The sequence below is a fragment of the Panicum hallii genome, chromosome 5, assembly GCF_002211085.1.
Source record: "Panicum hallii strain FIL2 chromosome 5, PHallii_v3.1, whole genome shotgun sequence".
Lineage (NCBI taxonomy): Eukaryota > Viridiplantae > Streptophyta > Magnoliopsida > Poales > Poaceae > Panicum > Panicum hallii.
In genome coordinates, this window is record NC_038046.1 from 54,849,691 (window position 1) to 54,866,641 (window position 16,951).

The following is a 16,951-nucleotide window of genomic DNA, read 5'->3' on the forward strand; positions in this document are numbered from 1 at the left end:
AGTTTCTGACAAAGATGAAGTCCGGGAAGATGCATGACCACCAGCTGCGATGTAATCTATCCATGTTGACTCTCCTTTTTAAAACGAGTCAGTGACAAGGATGCATGTCTCTATCTCTCGATCTCTCTCCTCGGCACCAACTTGACGATCAAGGTGCATGAACCACTTCTTGATGCAGGCTGCCTGTTCATTTCATCTCCTTTCTGTCAATCCTTAAAAATATTAAATTTGTAAAGTTGCGAGCTGATTTATGTGGAAGCTACATATTTTGCTGGTCCCAACCTGCAGGCTGAAACAGCTTTAGGGTGCGTGTCATCAGTCCAAAAAGGATCAAGAAACTGAGCCGGCAATTTGCCTTCTTTTATTTTGTTGGGTTGATTACCTATTTTATTTACCTTGCATTGTCACTATCGATCCATCTTTTTCTAGCTTCTGCTCACTGACACGAATTTTCCGGTGGGCAAGGCTTTCGTCCTCTGGGTTCTTTCATTCTGGGAGCCTCAGCTTGCATCTGTGTACTGCGAGTCTGCAACTGCACCATCACGGACATCGATGCGTCCGGACCGTGCCGGCACACGCCCTGGACGAACCAGCAGGAATCCAACAAGTTTTCACCAGATCTCATTACTACTACATCGACTCAGCGTTGTCCGGAGGTACTCCAATTACTTTCGAACATGTTTCAGAACAGAAAAGAGTACCAATTACTTTCGAACCCGTAATCATAAATGGGTATCCAACAGGAAAGTCTGCGTGGTGTCAGACAAAGAGGGTAAAGTTCCTGCAAACAGAACTATTATTACTATGCAAGCTATGTATGGCACACAAGGAAAAGGCAACAGCGGACATAACGATAAGAAAAACGATGTCAGGGAGTGCGGGAGTTCAATTCCTCACCTTGCAACCACAGCAACTCACATAATATCATGTGCTGTACAAGATTTTAGAACATAGCACTTGATCTCAAACCCTACATGTATGCTCAAAACAAGGCAGCCTTACGATTCCAGATTCCAGTTACAGAACTACGGTAGCAGTCAGATTAGGGAAATAGATTCTGATCATTCAGAACTGATGAGGCTGGTCTATGAGAGCCATGCCTGGGATGTGCAGATAAGCAGATTCAAGCTGAGCTAGGCACCTCAAATAAACGCCAGAGAATTAAAAAAAACAAACTGACCTTCGCTTTATACCTCTAATAAAATGGCCTAGTAAGTAAAATCAAACTAACAAGAAACTCGCGGAAAATATCCGACCATTAAGAAAACAGCTGTACATACAGACTGCACCACAAGGACTCCACGTTAAGAATTATTATTTCTTAATACACCTGTGGAAAAATTCCAAGTATGTGTAAAATCAAAATAAGATGACAACAGACGCACATCGATAACCCAACACATGATAAAGCCGCAGCCATGATCAACCTTAGTTGGGCTACCCAATGTACAATCCTGTGAATCCAACTTGCATGCAGAACAATCAAAGTCATAAACAATATACATTTCTGTGGTGCAGCTGTGCATGGGTGAGTGTTCGCGAGCTGTGTATCAGCCCTCCTCGCCAAACTCCTTGGTGAACCTCTCGTGCACCTCCAGGTCCTTCTTGCTAACTGTCGGCCTCTGCCTCGAGAGGACCTTCTCAAAATCCGTCCTGGAGATCGGTGGTGGAAGAATCTACAAAACACAGCAACTTACCTCAGTAATTCAACAGGGAGGGCATCTCTAACGAGACAATGGAAGAACCGGCATTTTGTTTGTTACCTTTGCAGCGAGGCCCTTGGATGCAAGCTCCTGCATGGTGGTCTGGATGGCACCCGGTTGTTTTGGTCCACAGGGCATCCACATGTCACCATCTGCCTTAAAGAAGAACATGGCATCCTGTGTTTTGCGGACAGGTTCAAATAACACATCCTTCACCTGTTGATGAAACATAACATAAGATTCCATCCCATGATACTATGGACAGATGTGAGAATTGTTGAAAGATACTTACACAAACAGCAATATCTGAACCAGAAAACCCATCTGTTCGACGGGCCAAGTTCTCAAAATCACTTTCTGTTAAGCTGTGGGGTGTATCCCCAAGATGGACCTGTACAAATTGAAGGTTCAAGATGTTAGCAAACAATATTCACAATTGTAACAGGACAAATTTAGTTACGTGGCATTGGACAACTGTGTGTTAACCTTAAACATATGCTGCCTTGCTTTCGTGTCAGGTAGCGGAATGTAGATACGCTTGTCAAATCTTCGCCGCACAGCCTGCAGCAATGAACGTGTTAAAGAACCAAGTAGTGCTTCAAAAGATAATGGGAAAATTCTTTTTCTGTTGTAAATCTGTAATCAGGCAAAATTGTATCTCGTAAGTTTTTTGGTTACCTGGTCCAGAGCATACGGTGTATTTGTAGCAGCAAGAACGAGAACTTTATCATCATTATGACCAACACCCTGGAAATTTAGTAGAGACAAATGATAGCATCAGTTTCACATTAAAAATGCATAGAATAAAGTTCTGAGATAAAGAAAACAAAATCTCTAAAGAAACAGGGGCAGTGACCTTTAAGATGATTTCAGTTCTTTTTTTAATATTTTATAAAAATCTTGACTACAGCAGAAGGCTATCAAAATCACAGGTAAATTACATGGCTAGATAGTGTACTAATAACAGCAAATCATTTGGAGTTTCATCAGGTAGGTAGTATACACTCATTGGATACACAATTATATTTTCTGTTGAAAAATTGACATAATGTTGTGTGCTAGGATCAATCTTAATACACAGTATGGGAGTATACAGCATTCAAGCTAAAATGTGTGTTTGAATCTGGGCAATTGAAATAGCTTAGATAATTAGATTCATTTGAAAGTGAAATTTTGGGTCCAGCTGACTGTATCAAAATCATCTGTGTCCCTAGTTAGCACCAATAAGACGCATTAAATTTGTGCCAAAATCCCCAAAACCGATGATGCTTCTCACTACTCAGTATTTAGCACCATTATCCACCACTGTTAAAACATAAAAGGTGGTAGCTGACTATCAAATTCTCCATATGACCCAATGAGCTTGATATAGGTGACCAAAAAAAAGGAATGCCAGTTTCTCCCTTTTTGCTTTTATTTCACCATGTAACAGTGAAGGTAAACTGCAATATGATTGATCACCCGTAACTCTAGAAATTGGCAGGTATAACAATCTACATACAGCTCCCACAGACTTGGTCGGTTACTTGCAAAATCTTTTTTCCCCATCATTTCATATACCTATACTCATTGGTTTACGGGAAACTGCACAGATTTCATATTCTCCATGTCTGAACTTTTATCGACGGAACCACTCTATGCAGAACATGCCGAGCTAAGATGGCATGTCTCAGCAGTAGCTACTTATGCATCCCACTCAAAAACAGTTTGCAATATTAGCTAGTCACCTGCATTTGCACAAGAAGTTCAGTCTTGATTCTCCTAGAAGCTTCACTTTCATTGCCTTCTCCACGTTGACCACATAAAGAATCAATTTCATCGATAAAGATAATTGAAGGGGCATTTTCACGAGCCATTTGGAAAAGGTTCGCAACTAATTTCTCACTTTCACCCATCCACTTTGAAACCAGATCTGATGAAGATATACTGCAGGTTGAGCATTAAAGTGTGAAATATCACAATGAATACCGTGTGAAGGACAAATTATAGTGAGACATCAGTATTGCAAACATCCATAGATCAATCAAGTACAAAAAACAAAAATGCAAGTTCGATCAAACTTATTTACATCGTATTTGTAAACATGCAAACGAACATTCCACTTCCTTTTTAATAAATTCAAATGTGTTAATAATAAGCCTTTGTTTCAAATATAATGCACATAGGACCCCCCCCCCCCCCCCCAAATCTTCAATCAAAATATAAGGTGACATTTCTCTCTTTTGTTCAATTGCCCTCCTTCTCAAGGTTTATTAATAACCATTCATAATAATAATGACTACTATTATCCAAGGCATTAACACCAGGGATATATAGTCCTTTACTTCCATCCTTCTCTCAAATCAGCTAACACATGTGTTATGTCAAAATACATCTTATACGAAAAAATGGAGGGAGCAAAAACATTTTTCATCCAGTTTAAATAATGAATGTCTCTGGCTACGGTAAATACTAAGAATATTTGATCCTTGTACAAGGAACATATCACCAACTACACCATAGGAAGTGGATAACCACCAATTTCTGTAGATTCCATATCACTGTGATAACGTCATAATCATAAAACCATTATACATTTAAAAGATGGGTGATGTGCCTTCAATGTTCAAGCATCATGAGTGCATGACATATTGGTCACCTATAATCGCATGCCATGTTTTGGCTATGATGTTCAAGATTGAGCTACAGTACTATGTGTCATCAAGAAACATAGCCAGCAGGTCTAGGTCAAGATATTTAACAGTTTATTCAGACAAGCAATGCTACAAATGGTATTAATTAAAATACCCAAAAAGGATACAAAACCAAGAAAACAACAATGTTAGCGGGACATCAATACAACTAATTCTACCATAAGGTCAGCACTGGCAGTATATCACAGAAACCACAAGTGATGTTATAGAGTTGTAGCCCATTTTATTCCCTTTCAAACAACCATACATTGTTGCACTTATCAAATTGTAGACACCTTTGAGCATACCATAAATCAATATTCTAAGGATATGACCAACACATCAAACGTATGCTCAAAAAGTGTAAGCTCTCTTGACCTTCAGGGTGATGATGAAGGTACTCAAGCTACATATATAAATAAACTCAAAACAAATATATGAACTGATATCATAAGGCACACCTTTCAAGAGACAACTTTCATATTTTTGCAAAAGTTAGTTGTTTTTAAACTAGAAGCTCTCTTGCCTGCATCAAGCACCAACATGCAATTTTCAGGAAGAAGGCATTTGGGTCGAAACAATCTTGTATATATATGATTATACGGTGTTAATTTAACAACATGCCATCAAGAGCTGACTCTTAAAGTGCAATATGCTGCAAATGAAAGAATTATTCAATGACTCTAGGTACAGAAGAAATAGGTAAAGGATGCCAAATTAGTAATCCAAGCACAGACACTCTAATAGGCATACAGCCAGTAGCGCTGAGGCATAGGGTAGAAGACAGTTAGAATTCACGAGTCAAAATTCAGTTGTCACTGACATGTAGGTGAACATGTAAGATCAAGATAAATAGTCAAAGGAAGCATAGCAAGAGATGCACCAAAAGCCTCTAATGGTTTAAATTTCAACTCAAAAACATAACAAAATAACGTCTCACAAAGAACAAATTAAAGGGAACCAGCAAAGCAATGAATATACAATTATGAATTGTCTACCTGAAAAATGTTGAATCAGCCTCGGTTGCAACAGCTTTTGCCAAATAAGACTTTCCTGTTCCAGGGGGGCCATACAAAAGAAAAGCCCTCCAAGGCCTCCGCTTGCCTACAGGATAGCACTCTGCATTAGTTGACAACACAAAGATATCTAGACTTCGTATGAGTTCATACTTCATGCACACGATATTTTCATCATTGTGTATCACATAAACAAGAAGGATACACCAGTTAACAGTAATTGACAGAAACAGGTACTGAGAAAATGCCCCTGGTTAAAACAAAAAAGCATGTGCAAAGGCAAATGACAAACAAGCAAACAAAGAGTTCAAAATTGAAAATAAATTTTATTAGATCAAGCAATTCTAGATTTGAATCGAGTAGTCTGAACATTTGTTGTATCTCAGGAACTCTGCTACATAATTAGCAGGGTAATCATACGAATGCATATATTTGCAAAATAACATATTTGATCCCTCTTGAATTGAAAATCATCTTTCAATTCACACTTTTAATATAAAAGGTATTGCAATTTTACTAATGATTGATTGTGGTGTAGGCAATTGAGGAAGAATTGAGCAAACAAAAAAAGTAATGATATAATTTGCCAAACTTCACTTCAGGCACTGCCTTTAGAAGTGGTCCTGGAAAATGTCAACAACCTAAATCATCATCTAAAAATGAAAACCTATCCGTAGCACCTTTGTCCATCAATATTCAATAATCTCTATCGACAGCAACCAACCATACTACCTAACAATGCATAATTGGATCAACCCTAGGTCACCGAACCATTTTAATCAGGATAAAGATCTGCGAAGCCTATGCGGCTCTGTAGCGATTGCAATCGCCAAATTTTTATCAGGAGCAAAGATAAAACTAGCGCTTTTAGGTGCAGCCACTCACCCGTGAAGAACTGCGGGAACTTGACGGGCAATATGACGGCCTCCTGCAGCGCCTGCTTGGCGCTCTCGAGGCCGGCGACGTCGTTCCACTTGACGTTCGGCTTCTCGGTGATGATGGCGGAGTTGAGCCCCGCCCTCAGCTTGGACTGCTCGGAGTCGTCCCCGCCGTTGCCGCCGTCCCCGTCCTTGCCCTTGGTCTTGGGGCGCGTGGCGACGGCCGCGTCACCGCCGTTGGCCCCGGGGCCCGCACCGCCCTCATCGAGGACGGCCCGGATCTCCTCCGCGCGGCGGAGGTACTCGGTGAACTTGGCGGTGATTGCCTCCTTGATCTTGGGGTTCTTCTCGTACTTGAGGTGGGTCTTGAAGTACTCGAGCGCGTTCATGTAGAGCGGGAACGCCTTGACATAGTTGCCGGCATTGTCCTCCTGGACCGCCTGCTTGACATACTCGATCGCCTGCTCCTTGAAGTTGCTATACATCGGGGGAGGCCCAAAGGCGCCGCCTTTGCGGCGGGCACCCGCGGATCGGAGGGGGGATCGGCCGGATTAGGCACCGCGGCGGAAGATTCGGGAGGGGAGGGGAGGGGCGGCGGGACGGTTGCTTGGTGCTGGGGTTTGACGCGGTGAGGAGAAGACGGGATGCGGAGGAGGAAAGGGGAACGAAGACGAGACGAGTTGGGCAAAGGAAAAGAAGGGAGATTGGGAGAAGCGTGTTTGGGCTGCGATTTTTATTTTCCATTTATTTTTCTAGCTTATTGTGGAGGAAAAAGGAAGCTGTTGGTATTTTTTCACTTAGGTCCCTTTCTTGCTTGGTTTTATGAGATAACTTCTTTCTTGATGGTTGTAACTTCTGTTGGAGGCTTGGAGCCAATAATTTAGTTTTTCTTGTTAAAATTAAGCTGGATAAAATCCCAGGAGAAAAGTGATAGATGACAACAGTATTCTAATTCATTTTTTATGACAATATTTTGATATATGACAACAGGTATTTGATAAAAAAAGGAAAGCTATTGTATTCTAATTCATTTTTATTAAAATAGCCATGCAACCTCGTACGTGTTTATCATTTTTTTAATAGCTCATGTCCATAAAAATGATTGATTAAAAAGTTGTTAACTTTCCAAGGTAGGTTGGCATAAGAATGGCCTTATGCTAATGGTTTTTGGGCCCTAAACGTTAACATGATTTCTTATATACTAATAAGTGGTCATCATCCGAGTTTTAAGTTTCGAACTTTGAAAAATCAAACGTTCGAAATGAAAGCTGACTCTTAAAATCCAACTCCAGATGTTGGTGACCAACAAGGCTAAAAATGGTATGCCTGTGGTCATTTATGGTAGTTCTTGCCTTGCTTTTAAGATGGATGTTTTTTGAACAACAGTTTTTAAGATGGATTTGTGATTGTATAGCGTGCTTTTAATGGCTCCATGACACATGGGCTTTATTTAGGTTTTGCACCTAGCTTATCCAAAAGCAAAAAGAAACTCAATAACCAAGCTAGCAAAATGCCTAAGGGTGTGTTTAGTTGGGCTGTGGTTTTTGCAAAAGCTGCTATGAGCTGTGGGCTGTGAAAAAGCTGCTGTGAAAAATCTGTTGTGGGAAAAGTAGAAGACCGTTTGGTTAGAGTAGCTGTGAGCAGTGGAAAACTGTGTGCTGTGGGTGAAATACCTGTAATACTTCTGAAGGTTTGTGGGACTGTCTATATACCAAAATACTCGTACAACATAATATGTTCACTATTTAAATGTATCTTTTGGAAAGGAAAATATTAAATTTTCTAAGTTTTCATCCATATGGTCCACATAAATAGAATTATAGCAATTACACAAGATAAATGGTGATATATGTCAACATAAACTTAGTGTTTGGCAATTCTGATTATTTTCGACCGATTCTCTTATTGAGTGTTAAGATGTCTGAAGTGCCCCCCGAGACTGACGATATCTTATTTTTTTACTAAATACAAGGAGATGTCTATACTTTCTTTATTTTTTATCTTGAATAGATATACAATATATTTACAAGAAATTAAAATAATAATTAGCAGTCAATCCATACATCAACTTTACACTAATAATTCATTAACATATCTAAAATCTAATGAATCTTTACAACACCAATAAATTGCAATAATCGCATCACAATATTGCTTGTATTGTCTGTTCAGGGAGGAGCAGCCAAGACGTGTCGGTGTTCAGAGGATGAGCGGGCACAGCAGGGCTGGGAGAAAGTATCTGGGCATGGCGGCGCTGGGGCTGGCGGGCGGGGCGACGACGGGCTGGGGCGGGGCAATGCGGGGCGGCGCCATGGCGGGGCGGCGCGGCGGCGACGAGGCGGGGCGGCGACGGACCGGGGCGGGGTGGTGTCGGGCCGCCGGGGCGGGGCGGCGTCGGGGCAAGCTGGGCGGGGCTGCACCGGGGCGGTGACGAGCGGGGCGTCGGACGGGGTGGGGCGGGAGGGGGGGGATGGGGACGGGAGTCAGACAGGTTGGAGAGATTAGAACAACCGTTTTTTTATAACCAGTGGCAGGTGGGTAATTTTTTACCCCAAAAGTCACTGAAAGCAGGGAGATATGTGCTTTTGCATTTATACTACGGTAAAACCTGCTTTTGGGTAAAAGCACCTGGAGCATTTAAGTCTTTTGGTTGGCTTTTGACTTTTGCAAAAGCAAAAGCACGTTGGAAAGCCTAACTAAATACACCCTAACAATGCTTGGCTTTTTTTAGGTGATAGTTACCGCAGGCCCAGTAGTTCCAGCTAGCCATTCAACTCTACATCATTCCAGAGTCCTTCCTCACTACAAAACTACACGAATGCGGCAAGATTTGACATGCCTCATTTGCTAGTCGTTGTTGCTTTATCTCCCTCGATAATGCACCTCTCCCTTGCTCTAAGGTTCCTACATGTTACACATATTGGTGCCGCCACCACGTGCGCTCACCCTCGTCTCGCAAATTTTTCGTAGTTTTGGCATCAATATTTGTAATAGCTAGCCCTCAACCCATCCAAAAGCAAGGCTGCTCAATGACCTTTATCTTTTGCGAAAGCATCTAAAACAGGTGTGACAAAACAAATGAGGTTCTGCAGAAAAAGCTACGACATGTTTAATTTTCCAAAAAAAAACTTTTGCAAGAGCCACGGCGGAGATAGACATGCGTGTGGTGTTGCCACAGGAACAGTTTTACGTAGTGTCAGAAAAACAATTTGAGTCTCTACCTGTATCCACGATCGGAAGTAATCCACTTAAATAGCATCCTTATCAGAGTGCTAAACGAGCTGAGAACTAAACTACTGGGGGGCATCATTGGAATGCTGGACAATAGGAGGTGCGAGAATGCAAAACAGGAAAGAATCCTCCACCGTGAACGTGCCCACACCGGTGGCCTTCCAAACCAGTCAAATTGTCAAAACAAGACCTCCAATAATTAGGCCCGTCGAATTAGGACCCGCTGGTGGGCCTCGTTTGCCGTGTCAGCGAGCGACGCCGCATCGGAAGAACACCGGCGGCCGCGCGATCACGACGGTGGCACACGGACCCGGCCCCGCCCGCGCTGGCGGGTGGGGCGATCGAGCCGCCACGGTGTTGCCGCGGCACGACCCTGCGCAGAGCAGCCGTGCCCCCGTTGTCGCCGCGTTGGCTAGTGCTGGCGCCTCACGCCATCACTCGAGCCGTGACGCGACAACCACGGGCTGCGCGCCGAGGCAGGCAGGACCGACTGCTGAACTCCGTCGCGATGCCGTCGTGCCGAACTAACCTCATAGCATCATGCATACCTAATTGCCTACGCTCTGTTTATTTTTTCATACCTAAATCGTAAAAAAACTGTAGGATCATAGAGCGTTAGAGGCTACTAAGTACTAACAAGAATTATGGAGTTAGTGCAATTGATCAGAGTTGAAACGAAGAGTTCAAACATCATAATATAGAACTGATATCCTAATAAATGATACGATATACTATGAGCTACTAGTAGTAATTAGCATGCTTGCACGATCATCAATCTTGTCAGTACTCCCACTTGCGCAGATCCATGCCCTCCGGCGGGCTGGGCTCGATCTTCTTGGAGCCGACGTCCTCCCAGTTGGTCGACAGCACCGTGCCGTTGGACTCCTGGAACGACTTGGTCATGGCCCGCCGCATGTCCTCGTCCGCGCTGCTGAAGATGTCCTGGAAGAACTTGTTGGCCGCCGCGTCGCCGTCCAGCTTCTCCTCCTTCTCCGCCCTCTTCACCTCCGCCTCGATCTTGTCCCAGTCCTTCCGGCCCCTGGACGACGGGTAGCTCGGCCTCTGGGCAATGCCGCCGGCGGAGGGGCTGCTCCCGCGCGGTGGCGCCGCGGCCACGAACCTGGGCTTGTCGGTGAACTCCAGCGACGTCCACGTCGTCCCCGGCTCGGCCTTGGCGAGGCGGACCTCGATCTTGGTGGAGAGGACGGCGAAACGGCACCTCTCGGGGACGATCTTGCCAAACAGCCGGGGCTGCAGGTGGTACGACGCCTCGCCGGGGACCTCGACGGAGACGCTCAGCAGCTGCTCGCCGAAATCCACCGCGACGTGCTCGGGGGGCACACCCTTGGCGAACACGGTCACCACCACCTCCGCCGCGCTGTTGTAGTAGTCGTGCCTGTACTTGGGCTTTTCAGCAGGAGCGGGCGCGGGCGCGGTGGTGGCGACGGCGGCGCTCGCCTCGATCTCCATCGGGGGCGCCTTGGCGTCGATCTCCCTCATCAGCTGGGCGAACCGCGCGTCGCCGGGGGCCAGGGCGGCGCCGGCTTCGACGGCGGCCCGGGCAGCGTCGTACTGCTCCAGCTTGACGCAGGCGTGGGCCCTGCGGAGGTGCGCCCGGGGCATGGCGGGGTCGAGCTCGGCGGCGCGGGCGGCGTCCGCGGCGGCCGCGGTGAAATCTCCCATCTTGGTGTAGACCTGGGCGCGATCGGCGTAGAGCGCCGCGGAGGGGGGACCCGCGGTAATGGCCTCCGCGTAGAGCGCGGCGGCGAGGTCGAAGTCGTCGTCGAAGAAGGCCTCCTTCGCCTTGAGCTCCAGCTCGGAGGGCGTCGGCGTCGCCATGGCTGCGGATGCGGCGGCGAAGTCGGCGAGGCGTGATCAGGGACGATTTGGTAGGCCGCGTGTTTCCCGAGATTTTGTTGGTCGATGAGGTCACGGGCTCGTGACCACGACGTCGCGTATTTGTAGCCTGCAGGCGCCCACGGGTTTGGTTCGTGCACGATAGGAACACACGCGTCCGGGTATCACCTTCGACTCGAATTCTTGCCAACTTCAGCTCGTCATCGCAAATTTCTTTCCCTTTTTTTCCTGCAAATTTAATAATCAGTAGAAAAGGGAAATACTTTGGTTTATGGAAAGGGGTAAAAAAAGATCAATTTCGAGAAAAATCCGCTCTGTTGTGGATGCCAACCTGGCAACCTTCGCACCAGTGGACGGTAAGCGCCTCAGCGGAGCATATCCAGGTATCCGTTCCATGTTCCATCTCAGGAGTCAGGACACGCCCTCACATCGCGCCCGAACTCCGGAGCATGCTCTCCCCACCCGCCGCCGGCGGGCGCTTCCGCGTGGGGGGAGCTATCCCCTGGAGGCTCCGTCCGCGCTCCTGCCTGGCGTCGCCGCCGGCCTCCAGCGGCGGCGGCGGCGGCGAGCCTGAGTACGTTTCTGAACTTCGCTTTCTTTTCCCTGAATCTTCAGGCTGCTCTTTTCTTTTTACTTTTTTAGTGATGAGTACGTGTATGCTGCTGCAGAAAGGCGAGGCCTTTGCTCGTGGAGCGGTACCGGGACGGCGTCACCAAGAGGTTCTTCACTCCTGAATTCTAGATTTTGAGAATGCTATCTGATTTCCCTATTGTACATCCGAACTTGCAAAGACATTGTCAAGTGCATTTTGAGTCGAAGACAATAAATTGGACAATTATGCCAAATTTCTTATGTTTAATCGACGTGGTGGGTAGATATATGTCGGATGGCAATTCTAAGCTGCAAATTCGTTTGGAGAAGCATGAATCTTCGGTGAACGCAGTGGAAAATGAGCATGCGGATTCTTTGATCCCCCAGGCTGTTAGGGACTTTGTACTTCCAGCGGGGTTTCCAGGTGATCCTTGACATCTCTCTGTGCCAATTGTTTCGCTGAAAAATGATTTTGAACAGCTAGAGGAACTAGCCACTGGAGTAAATTGTTATTTTCTGTTCTAGTTTTGTAAACTGTTTTGGTTGGGAGCTTTGCATGCCAGTTTCGTCAATTCAGTGCATTCTGAGACAAAGATACATCACCATTGTCGTCAAAAGTAAGAAACATAATGACAAATGCCGGTATTCTGGTAACATGTTATGGCTCAGTTTTGCCTAAATTCTGTTGGTAGCTTCAAAATTTTGCACAAGTTTTAGATGTACCATAACACAAAGCATTTGGGCGGCAACCTAATGAGCTGACATCTGTACCTGCTGCTCCTGGCCCGTAACATAAACTATATCTAGATATGAAACTGTACCACCTGGTAAAGTGACTTTTTGTTCTTTGTTTCTTTATTTTAGAATCTGTTACGGTTGACTACCTGGAGTATATGCTATTGCAGTTCCCAACAAATGTGACAGGATGGATCTGTCATGTACTAGTTACATCAAGTCTGCTGAAGGTAATTCTTAAATTGTTAGTCAAGTGGTCCAATTACGTAAATCATGTTTTGTCAGTGAAACCATGCTCCTATTACCAAAGAACGAAGAAAATTGAACTTACTACAGTTATCTTATTTCACATGTGATAATCAGACTTCATTATTAGATAGTTCACAAAATAAGGTAGACAATATGGTTATGATTTCCTAAACGAAGGGGGGAAGAACTCCAGTTTCAAAATGGCCTTACTTTCCAGTCAGATTTTGATGGTGAACCTTATTTTCTATGTGCTTTAATGAGCAAAATTACAATGAAACGTGTTGCCTAATTTTGATATTGTTGTATTGTTGGCAATAAATTAGTTTTAGAGTCATGCTTGTTTTCCAACTCACGCGTTTTAACCAATATGTTACATATTTTCAAAATATACTCTTCAATCATAGCCTTCTGTCACCATCACTGATTAGCTAATTGTAGATTGGTACAGGCTGTAGGTGTGGGGTCCTTTACAGGAACTTCGGCAGCTGCATCTGCTGCTGCTATCAGGTCATAATCATCTTTTCTATTTACACCATTATGTATGTTATTGAAAAGTTGAAACATCGGGGTCATTTGTTGGGGAAGAAAAAAAATATTACATTAATTTTAGATTCCTTCTCTTCTATTCTTGTTTGGTTATGTTAATTATACTCCTATAGACGAGGAGAATTATCTGTGTCATGAGTCATGACCACATAGGAGAGACATATCACATATAAGCACATGAAAACTTGTGATGCGAATGTGAGTAGGTCATTTCATCTTATGAGCACAAGTGCATAACTAACTTGAACATCTTGTTGATTCAAGTTAGATGGGTATCGAAGGATGGCATAGGAGCCTTTGGGCGTCTTCTCATTGGTACGGTTATTACATTTTGCCATCATTTTAGAATGTACTGTCCAAGAAGACTTATGGATGGCAATATTTAGGTGGACGCTTTGGAACACTTTTTGATGATGACCCAAAGAAGTGGCGGATGTATGCCGATTTCATTGGAAGTGCTGGAAGGTTGGCACAAAGTCTTGTAAAACAATAAAGCAGATCTTTAAAATCAAGTTCAGATAGTCTAATGGAGAAACAAAATTCACTCCTTACATTGTCTGCAACATTTTGCAGCATCTTTGAGCTCATCACTCCGCTGTATCCAGGTTACTTCCTCCCACTTGCATCATTGGGGAATCTTGCAAAGGTGTTCTGAAAATATATTGCTCTCTTGCATTAGTTGGTCAGTAGCAGACATCTCCTATTGGCCAGTAAGACCATTGATTCCAGATTTTTAAGCAGGCTGTAGCAAGAGGATTTAAAGACCCTTCCTTTCGTGTGATCCAAAATCACTTTGCAGAATCTGGAAATCTAGGGGAGGTTGCTGCAAAGGTACCTACGGCATTGCGATACTTTTCTGATAGTTAGCTGTGTCCTAATATCTTCTTAAACTGCAGCATTGATGCTGTGACAGCCTCTGATCTGAGTTAATCAATTTTGTATAATGTTACTTTCTCTATGGATAACGGAAAAAATATTACAATCACCAAAAAGTTCCTTTAAACCTAAGGATAAAAATGCCTTAAAAACTCTTCTGGCTATGCACTACATTTTTTCTGTTCAGGGTATCAGCAGATCTTGCAAGAATATTTTTTGCAAAATTTCTTTTTAAGAAACAATGATGTATTTTCAGGAGGAAGTATGGGAAGTAGGAGCCCAGCTGATAGGCCTTTCGATCGGAGTACTTATAATGGTATATAGATTATTTAAGTTTTACCTTTTGTTTATATTAAACTCCCTTTCAATACGTCAACCTTATCGATCAGTTCTGTTATTGCACCAAAGGAGACACATGCCATTATTTTTTTTGATCCATTTACAGTTGCTGTTTAATACCAGGATACATCAGGTGTAAAGTCATCATACTTAACTCTTACTCTAACATGGCTGAGTATTCGTCTTCTACATCTCTGGCTGCGCTATCAGTCCCTATCAGTTCTCAAGTTCCGCACAGTAAGGTGCTTGACCCAAATTGTGTTTTGCTTCATGAAATGAAATAATTTAGATAGCCATTGAAGATTTCCATGTTTTAACTACATTTTCCATATACATTAATGCATTGTAGACAGGATAGCCCCAGTGAGTATTTTATTGATCACCTATTTTCCGTTTTCCCTCTTCATGGTAATTTTGGTAGATAAATCTAAAACGTGGTCGGATACTTGTGAGATCACATGTCGCACAACATACAGTTCCTGGTGACATTTTCTTCTCTGGACTGTTTTGACATTTTCTTGGTCATTTTTTAAGCAGTTCTAGTAACTTCTTATTAGCTGGTGTTTTTGTCTTACTATTTTAGGTTATGTTGTTTGCAATGAGGAAGAAAACATTTTAACATGGGAGAGATTCTTGCATCCGCAAATTTCTTTTGGCGTGCCCATGGAAAGAATGCTTGGCGGTGAGGAATCCAGTGACATGGTATGAATAGTTTGATTCCGCTTAGTTCAGTAGATTCATTTTCCCCATCCTTAGCTTTATGGTCTGTAGTTGTGCTTCCTTGGGAAGGAACCTGGGGAGTTAAAATTAATGGGGGTGACAAGACATTATGTCTGATTGAATGTCTGCTCGGTCATAGTTAATGTTTTAAGACTCACTTTAGAGCTCAGTTAGCATCAAAATATGGTATCTTCGTTTCTTTTCTTACCCCAGCCTCGCTCCTGATTGACATCTTCTTCTTCTTTTTTTGCCTCGGATGGTGTTTCTAATTACGTTTTCGCTTTCCGCGCATTCCAGGTTTCATTGGTCTAACCTTGAATCAACTAGAAAGTGGTCAGAACATGCCATTTTTTGATGAAAATGTGTGGTTCACTCAGCAACTTTTTCATCATTGGATCATAGTAATATGTTTCTGCGAAAGAATGATTTTAATGTTGGTGAATGCCAACAAGAACCAGTAGCTTGTCTGTAACTTAGTCTAAGTTGAAATCATCAGTAGTTGTTACTGGTAAGCCATAAGCTATCCAGTAATTTAGGGTTACAGCCTGTTGCATAATCCAACTAATGGATTTTTGGTATCACTTGGTCATGCATTTTCTAAACCTGTTCACTCTTGAATCTGCAATTATGTCTTCACCATGTTATTTAAGTTTCTCGGTACAAATCTTCTGAACTCTTGGACAGGTGGATAGATTATTGAAGTTGTACAAGAATGAGAAGTATGTCCTCTTTGTTGAGCAGTTTGGATCAAGGGAACCAAAATTTCTTGTTGCGTTCAAGGTGTTCTACTGCTGAAATTGCATATAAATAGCTGTGCATCAGATCAAGAATGCATATCATGTGTCTGCTTCACTTATTTTCAGGAATCGGCTACCAGCATTTCAGTCCTAAGAAGCCTCTGGCAGGCACATTGGCTTCAAAAAAATCTGCAAAACCAGGATGATGTTTTCTCGTGGTTAGAGGATAGCATTCTTGCATTAGAGCATGGATTTACGGACTTCCTTGAGCAAATGGAAAGAGCTGGCTGGGATCAGAACCAAATCATTTTGAAAGTGCCAAAAGAACCAGTTTTGGTGTCAGAATACCTGAACCAAGATGTTTAAGATACTACTGTTGCTTAGTAATTCCCTCCTGACATACTCTCCGGCGGCAGCCAACTTGTTCCTTTTAGTGGTTTTAGGGTTCAGCCGGTGCTAACCTAGAGACGATATTGAAATTTCTTTTCCAAAGCATGATCTTGACCTGCTGAATCAATTGCAACTGCCAACTGAACATTGGATATTTGGATATCAGCCAAGATTCTCATGTGGGTGATGCTTAGTGATCTAACAATCCATATTGTAAGAAACTATGTTTGGCATATGACCAGATGTTTACAGTTTACGGTGTGAAAAATGGAAATGCCATCATTAACGCATAGCTGCTTGTGTGCTGTGCAAAGGCCCTCCAACATCGCCTATATCCATGACTATTTGATATCTTATCATTCAATATGATGCATAGATTATCCTGTCATTCGCATGATATTACGTGGTTCT

General features: G+C 43.4%; 3 protein-coding genes across 4 annotated transcripts; 1 reads left to right on the top strand and 2 right to left on the bottom strand.

Moving 5' to 3' along the window:
• Window positions 1-1,227: 1,227 nt before the first annotated feature.
• On the bottom strand, window positions 1,228-6,982 carry LOC112893564 (protein SUPPRESSOR OF K(+) TRANSPORT GROWTH DEFECT 1). The gene is made up of 8 exons (XM_025960965.1): window positions 6,277-6,982; window positions 5,374-5,479; window positions 3,431-3,629; window positions 2,382-2,450; window positions 2,190-2,264; window positions 1,996-2,094; window positions 1,764-1,919; window positions 1,228-1,676 (listed from the first exon to the last, which is right to left on the bottom strand). The coding sequence occupies exons 1-8, from the start codon at window positions 6,752-6,754 to the stop codon at window positions 1,551-1,553; spliced, it is 1,308 nt and encodes a 435-aa protein (XP_025816750.1). The 5' UTR covers window positions 6,755-6,982; the 3' UTR covers window positions 1,228-1,550.
• A 3,187-nt stretch (window positions 6,983-10,169) lies between these two features.
• LOC112891855 (protein SGT1 homolog) lies at window positions 10,170-11,432 on the bottom strand. The gene has a single exon (XM_025958844.1). It carries the CDS (start codon window positions 11,337-11,339, stop codon window positions 10,281-10,283), a length of 1,059 nt encoding a protein of 352 aa, XP_025814629.1. The 5' UTR covers window positions 11,340-11,432; the 3' UTR covers window positions 10,170-10,280.
• Window positions 11,433-11,725: 293 nt separating this feature from the next.
• On the top strand, window positions 11,726-16,863 carry LOC112891854 (protein root UVB sensitive 5). 2 transcript variants are annotated; one of them, XM_025958842.1, is made up of 15 exons: window positions 11,726-11,931; window positions 12,026-12,076; window positions 12,233-12,372; window positions 12,813-12,913; window positions 13,381-13,439; window positions 13,747-13,793; window positions 13,865-13,943; window positions 14,052-14,124; window positions 14,208-14,309; window positions 14,611-14,670; window positions 14,817-14,930; window positions 15,115-15,175; window positions 15,277-15,395; window positions 16,098-16,193; window positions 16,277-16,863. In XM_025958842.1, exons 1-15 carry the CDS (start codon window positions 11,807-11,809, stop codon window positions 16,514-16,516), a joined length of 1,467 nt encoding a protein of 488 aa, XP_025814627.1. In that variant the 5' UTR covers window positions 11,726-11,806; the 3' UTR covers window positions 16,517-16,863. The 2 variants fall into 2 exon arrangements, with proteins under 2 accessions (XP_025814627.1, XP_025814628.1); XM_025958843.1 differs by having other exon boundaries at window positions 11,730-11,931; window positions 14,220-14,309.
• The last annotated feature ends 88 nt before the right edge of the window (window positions 16,864-16,951 follow it).